The sequence below is a fragment of the Sturnus vulgaris genome, chromosome W (assembly GCF_052056855.1).
Source record: "Sturnus vulgaris isolate bStuVul1 chromosome W, bStuVul1.hap1, whole genome shotgun sequence".
Taxonomy (NCBI): domain Eukaryota; kingdom Metazoa; phylum Chordata; class Aves; order Passeriformes; family Sturnidae; genus Sturnus; species Sturnus vulgaris.
In genome coordinates, this window is record NC_142282.1 from 63562316 (window position 1) to 63577712 (window position 15397).

Consider the following 15397-nt stretch of genomic DNA (forward strand, 5'->3'; position numbering starts at 1 on the left):
AAACATTTGGGAGGGAAGGGTACAAGGAAGGAGGGCTGACAATTTTCGAAAAATCATCAGAACCGGGATACTGGGGAGGACTCAGGGGCCCAGAGCAGCTACAGCTGTGCTGGGTGACCTGTGTCTCCCGGGGAGACCCGTGGGTCCCCTCCAGTTCCAGGTTATAGGGTTTTGGGGAAAGGGAAGGTGAATCTGAATTGTTTTGCTGCTGCTGCCTGTTGTTTTCTGTCTGAATTAAAAGTTTCTGAATTTGTAAGAATATCGGGAGGAATACAGAGGCTGTTTTATCTCCATTTTCCACTTTTAAAGTTAATAAATCCCCTATTTCATCCCAAAATGAAATAGAATTTTTATTTTGCAATTCAAGGTCTGATTTTTCAACAGACAGCCAGCTTGCAAAATGTGCTAATCTTTTCTTAGATATTAAAACATTTCCTGAACTTAATATTTCCCTGAGTTGGGAACTTAAACTCTTTTGTAGGGCAGATTGCTGTAAGCCCATGATATTTAGTAACAATCTGCCACTATATCTACCCCACTACAGTTAAAACACAGGAAAAAGAGTCAGTTGTTAAAATCTGCCGCTTATAGCATGGCTTTCAGGCTTTGCCAGCCGCGGATCTGATGTTAATTCCGCCGCTTTTGTCGGCAAGACCCACGCGGTGCCGGAGCCGCTTTTGGGACCAATCCAGCCAAGCGGAGCCACTAAAAGCCACAAAAAGCAGTAAAAACCCCGTGCCGCCACTTTGAAACCGATCAAAGCTGCTGCCTGCTGCACCGCGCCATGTCTGAGGTGGCTGCGTCCAGCCCCCCCAGCCTGTGCGCTGCGCCCCACGCACACCCCCGCACCGCCGCCGCCTCTCACGAGTGGCACCACGCTGGCCAAATGCCACCGGTGAGACCCCGCCGCGGAGCTCCGGGAACCCACCCGCCGCGAAAGGAGGCTTACACTCACCCTTTTCTCTTGCAGGCATAGGCTTCTGTGTAACTGTAGTGGGTCTCCATCCAGAACCGACCTGCCTGGGCTCCTGACAGGCTCCCGGTTTGTCCTTAAAGTCTCCGAACTGCACAAAATGCAGCTCAAAGAAATTTAAGGTAGTTGATCAGCTCAAAGGCTTATCGAATCCCGAAAATGGGAGTCACAGCCGGTCGTGGGGTTCTCTAAATTTGTAGAGACCAACCATGTTGAGCGCCAACTGTGGCTTTGGCTGACGAGTCTTTACCCTTTCTTCTGACTAGCTCAGATGTTAGGATGAAGCCTCACGGATCCGCCACATGGACGTGAATAAAAGATAACAAAAGAGGCTCTTTCCCCCCTGGGGAGAGTCTGAGGTTTATTTCTTGTGGTCCTCCAGGAGTGAAAAGAGAGCGAGGTCAGGGGACATAGGTCTTTTCTAGGGTCTGAAAGGGGGGGGGGGGGGGGGGGGCGGGAAGAAATTGGATCCCGGCCAACTAGGCACAGCCAGAGGGGAGAGAGACCAGACCACAGGACATTGCAGGGGTCACGGAATCTACCATTTCCAATACATCTAGGGAGTTACAACACAATAGCATATTTTGAATCAGTATAAATTGTCCCCTTTTTTCTCCTTAATAATACTAAGGCCTTGTACAAGGCATACAACTCACATGCCTGAGCTGACCAGCTGGGATTTAACTTCCCCCTTTCACACACTGACATAGTCTGCCCATTAACTATTGCATATCCTGATTTTTGTTTCCCTTCAACAACTCGAGATGATCTAGCTACAAAATATCGATCCTCCTCCTCAAGTTCTATCTCACTCAAATCTTGTCTAACCTTTGTCTGTAGTCCTATCAAATCAGCACAATTGTGAGCCAAACCCTGATCTTCAGTGGGCATCCCATAAATAAACTGAGCCAGATTTTGTGAGGTAATTACTTTTAACTCCAGCTCCGAGGAATGTATAAGGATAGCTTCATATTTTAGAATTCGACTATCTGTGAGCCATTTTTCAGCTTTTTGATGTAATATGCTCCTAACGTTATGGGGAGTATACACAGTCATAGGAGCCCCAAAGGTGACTTTTCTGGCTTCCTCTACCAAAAGTGCTGTGGCTACTAAGACCTGTAAACAAATGGGCCATCCATGACTAACTGGATCTAATAATTTTGAATAAAATCCTACCGGTTTCTTATCTCCTCCTCAGTCTTGAGAAAGCACCCCATATGCCACTTGATTTGCTGAACTTACAAACAATTGAAGGTTTTTATTTAAATCCGTCAGAGTCAATACTGGGGCCTGTATTAATGCTGCCTTAACTTGTTCCAACTTCTCATCATCCTCGTTGTTCCATTTAATATCATGCTGAGTAAGTTTCTCATACAAAAATTTTACCTTCTGACTGTATTCTTTTATTCTTTGTCTACAATATCCTAAAAGTCCTAATAATTGTCTAACTTCCCGTTTTGTCTTAGGAGGTGATAAAACTAAAATCCCAGAAACTCGTTTGGGGTCCAGTTTCTTTGTTTCCCCACTCAGCCAATGCCCTAAATATTTCACCTCGGGTTCTGTAAACTGTAATTTGGATTTCGATACCTTTAATCCCTTGTCTCTTAAAAAGTTTAACAACTTTATTGCTGTCTCACGTACTTCCTCCTGAATTTTTCTTGCCACCAAAAGATCATCTACATATTGAACCAATTTACTTCTTTTAGGTTGTTCAAATTCCTGTAACAATCTTTCCAAAGCTTGCCCAAATAAGTTAGGAGATTCTGTAAATCCCTGTGGCAATACGACCTACCTTAACTGTTGTCACCTGCCAGTCTCAGGGTCCTCCCACTCAAATGCAAAAACATCTCGGCTTTCCTCTGCCAGTGGGCATGCCCAGAAAGCATCCTTTAGATTCACTACACCGTACCATACAAATTCAGGGGGTATTTGGTTAAGCAAGGTATACGGATTTGCCACCACAGGAAGTGGAGTTAAAGTTCTCTGGTTCACAGCTCTTAAATCTTGGACCAGACGATAACTGCCGTTTTCCTTTTTAACTGGTAGTATTGGGGTGTTATGGGGAGACATACAGGTTCCTCTGCAGGCCGTGGTGAAAACCATGGTGAAGCAGGTTGTCCCCCTGCAGCCCATGGGGATCCACGGGGCATGCAGAGATCCACTTGCAGCCTGTAGGGGAGGTGCCTAAGCTGGAGTGGGTGGATGCCTGGAGGAGGCTGTGGTCCAGTGGAAGACTCGGTGGAGAGAGGGGGCCCTGCTCCCAGGCTGGAGCAGCCTGTCCTTGGAGGACTGCACCCCCATGGAAGTGACCCACACCACAGCAGTTTTGGGAGGACTGCTGCTGGTGAGAGTGGACCCATGCTGGAGAAGTTCACGGAGAACTGTCTCCCATGGGAAGGGAGCCCATGGTGCAGCAGGAGAAAGACTCCTCTCCCAGAGCAACGGAAGAAAACCGTGGGTGACAAACTGACCAAAACCCCTATGCCCTGTCTCCTTGAGCTGTCAGTGGGAAGGAGGGAGGGGCTATGGGAAGAAAAGATGTTTTAAGGGCTTATTTTAATTCTCATTATCCTCCTCTGATTTTGTTAGTAATAAATTCACTTTGTACCTCTAAGTTGAGCCTGTTTTGCCCTTGGAGTGTTTTCTCCTGGTCCTTATCTCAACTCTTGAAGCCTTCAATAAATTTTTCTCTCCTCATTCCAGCTGTGTCAGGGGAGGGTGAGTGAGTAGCTTTTGTGGGTGCCTGGTGTTTGGCAAGTGTCATACCACGACAAGGTATAGCATTTTTTGCCAAAGGAATCCCACTTTCTGACACCATCAATTGTCCCATCCCCGAGCGAGACCGGGAGGGCTTCTAAAGTTTCGTGGGGCAAAATTAGACACAAACGATGTCAATATTGCACCTGTGAACTGTTTATTGTTAAATTAAAATAAATGGCCCTAAACAGAGAGAATAGAAAAGGCAGAGAAAAGAGTGTGAGAGAGAGAGACTTACAATGTTGAGGCATTCTTATTCTAAAATAAATTGGTCCCTCACACCCTTTTTTTTGTTGTCAATGTATTTATAAAAACTCTTTTATTAACTTTCACAGAAGTGGCCAGATTGAGTTCTAGCTGAGCTTTCTAAATCTCTTGCAACTTGTTCTCCGAATATCATGGGACTGTTTTTAAAACCTTGAGGCAGAAGTGTCCATGTGAGCTGAGTCTTACGCCCACTCTTGGGGTTTTTCCATTCAAATGCAAAAATTTTCTGGCTGGCTTCATGGAGAGGGAGGCAAAAAAAAAGCATCTTTCAAATCTAAAATGGTAAACCAGGTTAGTTCAGGCGTCAAGCATGTTAGCAAGATGTATGGGTTTGCTACCACTGGGTGTATGTCCTCGGTTATTTTATTAACAGCTCACAGGTCCTGTACTGCTCGGTATGACCCATCTGGCTTCTTAACAGGCAAAATAGGAGTGTTAAAATTCGACTGACATCCTTCAATAAACCTAGCTGCAAAAAGTTTTCAAATACCGGGCTAACCCCTTCTTTGTCTTCTTTTTTTCAGAGGGTATTGTTTCACTCTATCTGGTTGTTTTCCTTCTTTAAGTTTGACTTGCACAGGAGGTGAATTGTTTGCTCTTCTTGGTAGGTTAGAAGCCCATACCCCAGGAAACACCTGATCCATTATCTTCTTGTTAATTTCTTCTTCATCCTCAGTTTTGGTCTTACTAATTGGTAACATTAAACTTAGCATTTCCACATACTGTTGATCCTTTACCTCCAAAATAATTTCCCCATTCTTAAATGTAATTTAACTTCCAGCTGCTCTGACAGATCCCTGTCCAAAAGTGTCTTTGGAGCATTGGGCATATATAAAAATTTATGAATTCCCCATTGTTTCCCATCTTTGTATTTTAATGGTTTGCAAAAAATATGTTCTTTCAGATTGGCCAGTTGCCCCCCTTACCATAACATAATCATCTGTTATAGGCATTAAGGCTTTATTTAACACCGAGTGTGTTGCTCCTGCATCTACCTAGCTTCAGACATAATAGAGTTAGAGTTAAGAATATTGCTTACATTGCTGGTTTATCAAGCACGTACTACAGCACCTCTTAGGTTTCCCTCTATTAGCCTTACTGTCCTTCTCAAGGGCCAATAACAAGGGATAAGAGGGGGGTCTGATTCCACAGTCTCTCTGCCACTCAGGATGATTCCGGAGAGAGAAAAACATGTCGGATTATGTAATCTCTTTTTATTTCTGTTTTCTTCTTAAAAATAACATCAGCTGTCTGAAGCAAAATTACATTTAAGAATGGGGAAATTATTTTGGAGGTAAAGGATCAACAGTATGTGGAAATGCTAAGTTTAATGTTACCAATTAGTAAGACCAAAACTGAGGATGAAGAAGAAATTAACAAGAAGATAATGGATCAGGTGTTTCCTGGGGTATGGGCTTCTAACCTACCAAGAAGAGCAAACAATTCACCTCCTGTGCAAGTCAAACTTAAAGAAGGAAAACAACCAGATAGAGTGAAACAATACCCTCTGAAAAAAAGAAGACAAAGAAGGGGTTAGCCCGGTATTTGAAAACTTTTTGCAGCTAGGTTTATTGAAGGATGTCAGTCGAATTTTAACACTCCTATTTTGCCTGTTAAGAAGCCAGATGGGTCATACCGAGCAGTACAGGACCTGTGAGCTGTTAATAAAATAACCGAGGACATACACCCAGTGGTAGCAAACCCATACATCTTGCTAACATGCTTGACGCCTGAACTAACCTGGTTTACCATTTTAGATTTGAAAGATGCTTTTTTTTTGCCTCCCTCTCCATGAAGCCAGCCAGAAAATTTTTGCATTTGAATGGAAAAACCCCAAGAGTGGGCGTAAGACTCAGCTCACATGGACACTTCTGCCTCAAGGTTTTAAAAACAGTCCCATGATATTCGGAGAACAAGTTGCAAGAGATTTAGAAAGCTCAGCTAGAACTCAATCTGGCCACTTCTGTGAAAGTTAATAAAAGAGTTTTTATAAATACATTGACAACAAAAAAAAGGGTGTGAGGGACCAATTTATTTTAGAATAAGAATGCCTCAACATTGTAAGTCTCTCTCTCTCACACTCTTTTCTCTGCCTTTTCTATTCTCTCTGTTTAGGGCCATTTATTTTAATTTAACAATAAACAGTTCACAGGTGCAATATTGACATCGTTTGTGTCTAATTTTGCCCCACGAAACTTTAGAAGCCCTCCCGGTCTCGCTCGGGGATGGGACAATTGATGGTGTCAGAAAGTGGGATTCCTTTGGCAAAAAATGCTATACCTTGTCGTGGTATGACACTTGCCAAACACCAGGCACCCACAAAAGCTACTCACTCACCCTCCCCTGACACAGCTGGAATGAGGAGAGAAAAATTTATTGAAGGCTTCAAGAGTTGAGATAAGGACCAGGAGAAAACACTCCAAGGGCAAAACAGGCTCAACTTAGAGGTACAAAGTGAATTTATTACTAACAAAATCAGAGGAGGATAATGAGAATTAAAATAAGCCCTTAAAACATCTTTTCTTCCCATAGCCCCTCCCTCCTTCCCACTGACAGCTCAAGGAGACAGGGCATAGGGGTTTTGGTCAGTTTGTCACCCACGGTTTTCTTCCGTTGCTCTGGGAGAGGAGTCTTTCTCCTGCTGCACCATGGGCTCCCTTCCCATGGGAGACAGTTCTCCGTGAACTTCTCCAGCATGGGTCCACTCTCACCAGCAGCAGTCCTCCCAAAACTGCTGTGGTGTGGGTCACTTCCATGGGGGTGCAGTCCTCCAAGGACAGGCTGCTCCAGCCTGGGAGCAGGGCCCCCTCTCTCCACCGAGTCTTCCACTGGACCACAGCCTCCTCCAGGCATCCACCCACTCCAGCTTAGGCACCTCCCCTACAGGCTGCAAGTGGATCTCTGCATGCCCCGTGGATCCCCATGGGCTGCAGGGGGACAACCTGCTTCACCATGGTTTTCACCACGGCCTGCAGAGGAACCTGTATGTCTCCCCATAACACCCCAATACTACCAGTTAAAAAGGAAAACGGCAGTTATCGTCTGGTCCAAGATTTAAGAGCTGTGAACCAGAGAACTTTAACTCCACTTCCTGTGGTGGCAAATCCGTATACCTTGCTTAACCAAATACCCCCTGAATTTGTATGGTACGGTGTAGTGAATCTAAAGGATGCTTTCTGGGCATGCCCACTGGCAGAGGAAAGCCGAGATGTTTTTGCATTTGAGTGGGAGGACCCTGAGACTGGCAGGTGACAACAGTTAAGGTAGGTCGTATTGCCACAGGGATTTACAGAATCTCCTAACTTATTTGGGCAAGCTTTGGAAAGATTGTTACAGGAATTTGAACAACCTAAAAGAAGTAAATTGGTTCAATATGTAGATGATCTTTTGGTGGCAAGAAAAATTCAGGAGGAAGTACGTGAGACAGCAATAAAGTTGTTAAACTTTTTAAGAGACAAGGGATTAAAGGTATCGAAATCCAAATTACAGTTTACAGAACCCGAGGTGAAATATTTAGGGCATTGGCTGAGTGGGGGAAACAAAGAAACTGGACCCCAAACGAGTTTCTGGGATTTTAGTTTTATCACCTCCTAAGACAAAACGGGAAGTTAGACAATTATTAGGACTTTTAGGATATTGTAGACAAAGAATAAAAGAATACAGTCAGAAGGTAAAATTTTTGTATGAGAAACTTACTCAGCATGATATTAAATGGAACAACGAGGATGATGAGAAGTTGGAACAAGTTAAGGCAGCATTAATACAGGCCCCAGTATTGACTCTGACGGATTTAAATAAAAACCTTCAATTGTTTGTAAGTTCAGCAAATCAAGTGGCATATGGGGTGCTTTCTCAAGACTGAGGAGGAGATAAGAAACCGGTAGGATTTTATTCAAAATTATTAGATCCAGTTAGTCATGGATGGCCCATTTGTTTACAGGTCTTAGTAGCCACAGCACTTTTGGTAGAGGAAGCCAGAAAAGTCACCTTTGGGGCTCCTATGACTGTGTATACTCCCCATAACGTTAGGAGCATATTACATCAAAAAGCTGAAAAATGGCTCACAGATAGTCGAATTCTAAAATATGAAGCTATCCTTATACATTCCTCGGAGCTGGAGTTAAAAGTAATTACCTCACAAAATCTGGCTCAGTTTATTTATGGGATGCCCACTGAAGATCAGGGTTTGGCTCACAATTGTGCTGATTTGATAGGACTACAGACAAAGGTTAGACAAGATTTGAGTGAGATAGAACTTGAGGAGGAGGATCGATATTTTGTAGCTAGATCATCTCGAGTTGTTGAAGGGAAACAAAAATCAGGATATGCAATAGTTAATGGGCAGACTATGTCAGTGTGTGAAAGGGGGAAGTTAAATCCCAGCTGGTCAGCTCAGGCATGTGAGTTGTATGCCTTGTACAAGGCCTTAGTATTATTAAGGAGAAAAAAGGGGACAATTTATACTGATTCAAAATATGCTATTGTGTTGTAACTCCCTAGATGTATTGGAAATGGTAGATTCCGTGACCCCTGCAATGTCCTGTGGTCTGGTCTCTCTCCCCTCTGGCTGTGCCTAGTTGGCCGGGATCCAATTTCTTCCCGCCCCCCCCCCCCCCCCCCCCCTTTCAGACCCTAGAAAAGACCTATGTCCCCTGACCTCGCTCTCTTTTCACTCCTGGAGGACCACAAGAAATAAACCTCAGACTCTCCCCAGGGGGGAAAGAGCCTCTTTTGTTATCTTTTATTCACGTCCATGTGGCGGATCCGTGAGGCTTCATCCTAACATCTGAGCTAGTCAGAAGAAAGGGTAAAGACTCGTCAGCCAAAGCCACAGTTGGCGCTCAACATGGTTGGTCTCTACAAATTTAGAGAACCCCACGACCGGCTGTGACTCCCATTTTCGGGATTCGATAAGCCTTTGAGCTGATCAACTACCTTAAATTTCTTTGAGCTGCATTTTGTGCAGTTCGGAGACTTTAAGGACAAACCGGGAGCCTGTCAGGAGCCCAGGCAGGTCGGTTCTGGATGGAGACCCACTACAGTTACACAGAAGCCTATGCCTGCAAGAGAAAAGGGTGAGTGTAAGCCTCCTTTCGCGGCGGGTGGGTTCCCGGAGCTCCGCGGCGGGGTCTCACCGGTGGCATTTGGCCAGCGTGGTGCCACTCGTGAGAGGCGGCGGCGGTGCGGGGGTGTGCGTGGGGCGCAGCGCACAGGCTGGGGGGGCTGGACGCAGCCACCTCAGACATGGCGCGGTGCAGCAGGCAGCAGCTTTGATCGGTTTCAAAGTGGCGGCACGGGGTTTTTACTGCTTTTTGTGGCTTTTAGTGGCTCCGCTTGGCTGGATTGGTCCCAAAAGCGGCTCCGGCACCGCGTGGGTCTTGCCGACAAAAGCGGCGGAATTAACATCAGATCCGCGGCTGGCAAAGCCTGAAAGCCATGCTATAAGCGGCAGATTTTAACAACTGACTCTTTTTCCTGTGTTTTAACTGTAGTGGGGTAGATATAGTGGCAGATTGTTACTAAATATCATGGGCTTACAGCAATCTGCCCTACAAAAGAGTTTAAGTTCCCAACTCAGGGAAATATTAAGTTCAGGAAATGTTTTAATATCTAAGAAAAGATTAGCACATTTTGCAAGCTGGCTGTCTGTTGAAAAATCAGACCTTGAATTGCAAAATAAAAATTCTATTTCATTTTGGGATGAAATAGGGGATTTATTAACTTTAAAAGTGGAAAATGGAGATAAAACAGCCTCTGTATTCCTCCCGATATTCTTACAAATTCAGAAACTTTTAATTCAGACAGAAAACAACAGGCAGCAGCAGCAAAACAATTCAGATTCACCTTCCCTTTCCCCAAAACCCTATAACCTGGAACTGGAGGGGACCCACGGGTCTCCCCGGGAGACACAGGTCACCCAGCACAGCTGTAGCTGCTCTGGGCCCCTGAGTCCTCCCCAGTATCCCGGTTCTGATGATTTTTCGAAAATTGTCAGCCCTCCTTCCTTGTACCCTTCCCTCCCAAATGTTTTTCCCTCGGAGCAGTGTTCCGAAAGCTATAGAAGTGACCTCCCTTCCCTTCAGGGCAACGGCCACGTGGCTAAGCCTGAAGGGGCCGGGGACAAGGTCCAAGACGGCACTGGCCATACGGCTTGCCCCCAGGGCACTGCAGAGCGAGTGGGGGGGGGGGGTCCCATATGCTGGCAGCCACGTGTTTCCTCCTTCATCCTGCAATCCCCTTTACCCTCTGGTCCCTGCCCCTAACCCTTTCCCCTCCCATAACCCATCCCTGCCCTCGGCTGCCTTGCCCCCTCTCTCCTCCAAGACCCTGCCCTGCATGATGGCACCCTGCAACCCCGCCCACACATGTTGCAACCCTGGATCCCACCACCACACCCCTGCTCCGGTTTCACATGCCTGCCCTTCAATCTACTGCAGGAGGAGGGGGGCAGTGGAGTCCTGCTGGATTCAGTGCCAGTGGGGATGGGGGTGGGGGGGGGGGATCAGCTCACAGCCCCTGCGGGACAGATGGTATCCCTGTGGTGAAGGGGGGGGGGTGGACAGCCTCCCTGGCCCGGGGGGGGGGGGGGGGGGTGCCCCAGCCCTGGAAGTCAACACCTGGGAGAAGAATATATACCATCAGTTGCATCAGTTGCTCCCGTGGTTTATCTCAGTAGGAGAAATGGCAAGAGAAGTTATCAGCCTTTGTCGTATCAAGATAAAATGAAATCTGTAAAGTACAAAGAGAATTTGGCAGAAATAGTGAAATCTTTAAAGGCATAATGAGAGCCACCTTTAGCTCAAACAAACTGGTTCCATATGATATCAAGGATCTTTTCTGATGTCTGTTAACTCCCTCAGAGTATGATCTATGGGAAAGCCTGTGGAAAAGATCTTTGAAAGTGCTTTTACAAGAGCTTTTTCAAAGCGCAGATGATGCAAAAGATGCTGATAATAATAACATAACATATTGTCCTGGTTTAGGGCAAATTTGGGGGAAAACCTCTGGAAGGAGCCCCCAGACAGCAAACCCCCACAACTCCTCCCCCCCACCACCGGGTTCGGGAAGAATTTCCTCAGAGAAGAGTGGAAAAAACTGTTTATTTAACAAGCGAAACACTCCCCAGCACAGAAAAAACAACACCAGCTGACAAAAAAACTCTTTCACCGTTCTGAAGGGATGACAAACTCAGAGAGTCTCTCCGGCGAGTGGTCGCCCAGTTATCAGTCTCTGGCGCTGGGGAATGACTGCTGCAGGTCACAGAATGCAGACTCCCAATGTTTCTTGGTGTTTCCCAGGTTCCCATCCAGAACAGGTTCAGATGGTATCCAGGAAAGGGAGAGGGGGGGGAAAAAAAACAGTCCAGGGGAAAAGTTGGACTGCCTAGCTGAACTAACTAATAAGCAAAAGCAAGGGCAAAGCAAAGGAAAGAAAAAGAGACAGAAGCGAGCAAGCAGGCAAGCAAGCAGGCAAGCAAGCAGGCAAGCAAGCAAGCAAGCAAGCAGAGCTAAAACCTCTCCTAAACACAGACCATGGGGGAGGTGAGCTGGCTGATAACAAGACAAAACAAAGCTTCACTTTCAGAGTCAGTCTTGAAAGCACAGGACATAATACCAAACATAAACAGAACACACGATTGGAGATACAAACACCATAACATCACCCTAGGACACATATGAACACCTATGGGGGGAAGGGGATTGGCATTGCTCCGAAAACAAACCAGAGTACTATCCAAGTCTGTCCTGGAAAAAATATGCAATGTTGCAGAAAAAGCTTTTAATCAATTACCAACAGTGGATGCCAAAGGTAGTTATGTTAATATTAAACAGTTTGCTTCTGAGAATTTCTTACAGTTTGTAGATCGTCTTCGTGTGCAAGTGGAAAGTCAGGTGCGTGATCCGGTGGTACAAGCAGAATTGATTAAGGAGATGGCTCAGAGGAAAGCTAATGAAACCTGCCGCAGGGTTATCCTTAGCCTTCCCCTCAAACCAGCGCCTAGCTTAGCACAGATGATAGAAGCCTGCGCCAGGAAAGCAGAACTGCTCAGTGGACACGAGAGAAATCCAGGACTGGCACACCCAAAGACCACGGCAGCTGTAACACCAGAAGCCAAGAAGCAACCAATGTCACCAGAGCAGCTGCAGCACATCATCTGCTTCCAGTGCAAGAAGCCAGGACACTTCGCCAGAGACTGTCCACACAGCCAGAAACAGAAGAAGACCAACAAACAAAAAAACTAGATCTACAGCGCATACCCGCCATTAACACAATCGCACGCTCGGCTATAAATACTGCGGGCTCCACGCTGACAAAGGACTCTCTCTTAAAAAATAAGGGGGAGGATGGAATAGAGGGTGTGGGGATGCAGGAACAATCAAAATGTCAAATGTTCAATTAACAAGGTTTGGAAGCCACTAGGCCGTTTTAGGCTCGTGACTACCAAAGGTTTTCATTTCAGGTCACCTGATTGGACAGTCATAACAGTGGACTTACCTAACAGCACACAGGACATGACGTTAAACCACATGAAACTGGACAGTGAGTACTTTGTTGTCGGGGACACAGCACACACACCCCTAGACATTGAGGTAGCTCCCATGACCATCAAGGGAAGCATAAGCGGCCTCATTCTCCTGGCATGCTGCCCTCTACCACCATATTACCTGGTTGAGGGACAAATCCTCGCCCAGGCCATTCCCGTTCCAGCGGAGGTCCCAGTAGATGGAAAATCACCTGAAGTCTACTGGGCAGAAGTGGTGGGTGAGGACAAACCTTCTCTGGCATGCAACCTAACCTGGGGATCAGACCACCTCCATGTGGAAGGGGGTACTGGATCACAGGTGCTGATGTGACTATCATACCCAAGAGGATGTGGCCGTCACATTGGGAACTACAACCTGTGGCAGGCAAAATCCAAGGTGTAGGAGGGCTAAAATTGGCAAAAATATCAAAAAAGCATGGTGCAAATTGAAGGGCCGGATGGCAAATTGGCTAGCATCCGTCCATTTGTTACAGACTACAAATGCCCTCTATGGGGGAGAGACACCATGTCCCAGTGGGGAGTGAAATTGATTATTCCTAAGACTCCTCAGGATTTTTAGAGGCGGCCACTGTAGAGCGCCCTACCCAAAAATTGAAATGGCTAGATGACACCCCAAAGTGGGTAGCACAGTGGTCGATGAGTAATGGAGAAGCTCAAGGCGCTTGAAGAGCTTGTGGAGGAGCAATTGGCCAAAGGCCACATAGAAGAGACCACAAGTGCGTGGAATTTTCCGGTCTTTGTAATAAAGAAGCCGGGGAAGGACAAGTGGAGGCTGCTCCACGACCTCCAGGAAATAAACAAAGTGATTGAGGACATGGGGTCACTCCAACCTGGGATGCCTTCTCCAACGATGCTTCCCTGAGATTGGCAATTGGCTGTTCTAGACATCAAGGACTGTTTCTTCCACATACCCCTACACCCAGAAGATGCCCCACGGTTTGCCTTCTCGGTTCCTACTATCAATCAAGAAGCCCCAATGAAGCGCTACCACTGGAGAGTTTTGCCGCAAGGCATGAAGTGTAGTCCCTCCATCTGCCAGTGGTATGTGGCTTCATTGCTGTCCCCCGGTGCGTGCTCAGAGAAGGGAAGCCATCATCTTACAGTACATGGATGATGTGCTTGTGTGTGCCCCTGATAACTCTATACTCCAAGACACACTTGACTAGTGGTTAAAGTTTTAACCTCTGCTGGATTTCAATTGCAGGAGGACAAAGTCCAAAGGATGCCACCTTGGAAGTACCTGGGCTTGGAAATTACTGCACGGACCATTGCTCCGCAGAAATTGGAAATTAATTGTAATCCAAAAACCTTAACAGATCTCCATTCCTTGTGTGGGTCTTTGAATTGGGTCAGGCCCTGGCTAGGCCTCACTAATGAGGACCTAGAACCTCTCTTCAATTTATTGAAGGGGGAGAAAGAGCTGCTTTCTCCCAGGGAACTGACCCCAGAGGCAAAGACTGCAATCGAAAAGGTACAGAAGGCTTTAGGAGAGAGGCAAGCTCATCGTTACCAGCCCGAGCTGCCCTTCAAATTCATTGTCCTAGGAAAACTGCCACACTTACATGGGTTGATATTCCAATGGATCGTGGGGCAGAGAGGGTCACTCTTAATCATAGAGTGGGTCTTCCTCTCCCACCAAAGATCCAAAACCATCACTAAGCCACAAGAGCTGATAGCTCAGCTGATTCGGAAAGCAAGGATGAGACTGTATGAACTGGCTGGTTGTGACTTGACATGTATTCACCTTCAGTCAAACTTTCTGAGGAGGGAAGGAACTCTACTGAGAGATTGACTAAAGAGATGTTTGAGCATTTGCTCCAGAGCAATGCCAGCCTCCAATTATCTCTTGACAGCTATAAGGGACAAATATCAGTCCATGCCCCATCTCACAAGCTGTTTAATGAGGAATTTCACCTCATTCCTCGTGAGGAGTCGGAGACCACTCAAAGCTCTCACAGTGTTCAGGGATGCATCCGGGGCTTCCCACAAGTAGGCAATGACTTGGAGAAATCCCCAGACCCAGCATTGGGAAGCTGATGTTGTGTTTGTGGAGGGATCACCCCAGGTAGCTGAACTGGCACCAGTCGTAAGAGCCTTTGAGAAGTTCTCAGAGCCAATCAACTTGATAACGGTCTCAGCCTATGTAGCGGGGATAGTGTCCAAGGTGGAGCAGGCAGTGCTCAGAGACATCGAGAATGAGCAGCTTTTCAGGTTGCTTTCCAAACTAATTTATTTGATTTCTCATAGAGAACATCCGTTCTATGTGATGCATGTGAGGTCACACACAGATTTGCCAGGCAAAATTGCAGAAGGGAACCGTCAGGCAGACTCTCTTGCAAACCCAGCAGAACAAGCAACCCCAGCAGAACAAGCACGCCTCCCTGACGTCTTCCAACAGGCAAAGCTGAGCCACCAGCAGTATCATCAGAATGCGCCAGGTCTAATGCGTCAGTTCCAGCTAACACGGAGTCAGGCTTGAGCCATTGTGACCACCTGTCCCAACTGTCAGCTCCAGACCATGCCATCAATGGGCATGGGGGTTAACCCCTGAGGTCTTGGCAGTTGTGAGGTATGGCAGACAGACATCACACACATTCCTAGTTTTTGTCGCCTCAAATATGTTCATGTAAGCATTGACACATATTCAGGCGCAGTCTATGCCTCTGCCCACGTGGGAGAAAGGGCAGTGCATGCCAAACAACACCTAGTGCAAGACTTTTCAGTGTTGGGGATACCTAGGGAAATCAAAACTGATAAGGGCCCCAGCGTATAATTCCAAGGAGTTCCTGGAATTCGTCCAGCAGTGGGGAGTGGAACATAAAACTGGCACCTCCCACTCCCCCACAGGCCAAGGA

The 15397-nt window shown here is 46.5% G+C and overlaps 1 protein-coding gene across 1 annotated transcript in view; it reads left to right on the forward strand.

Annotated features, from left to right (window-relative positions):
- Positions 1–784: 784 nt before the first annotated feature.
- LOC148220290 (uncharacterized) overlaps positions 785–15397 on the forward strand; it is a 66376-nt gene continuing 51763 nt past the window's right edge. Inside the window, 1 exon segment of the mRNA XM_088155530.1 lies at positions 785–895. Coding sequence (XP_088011656.1) covers positions 785–895 — 111 coding nt within the window.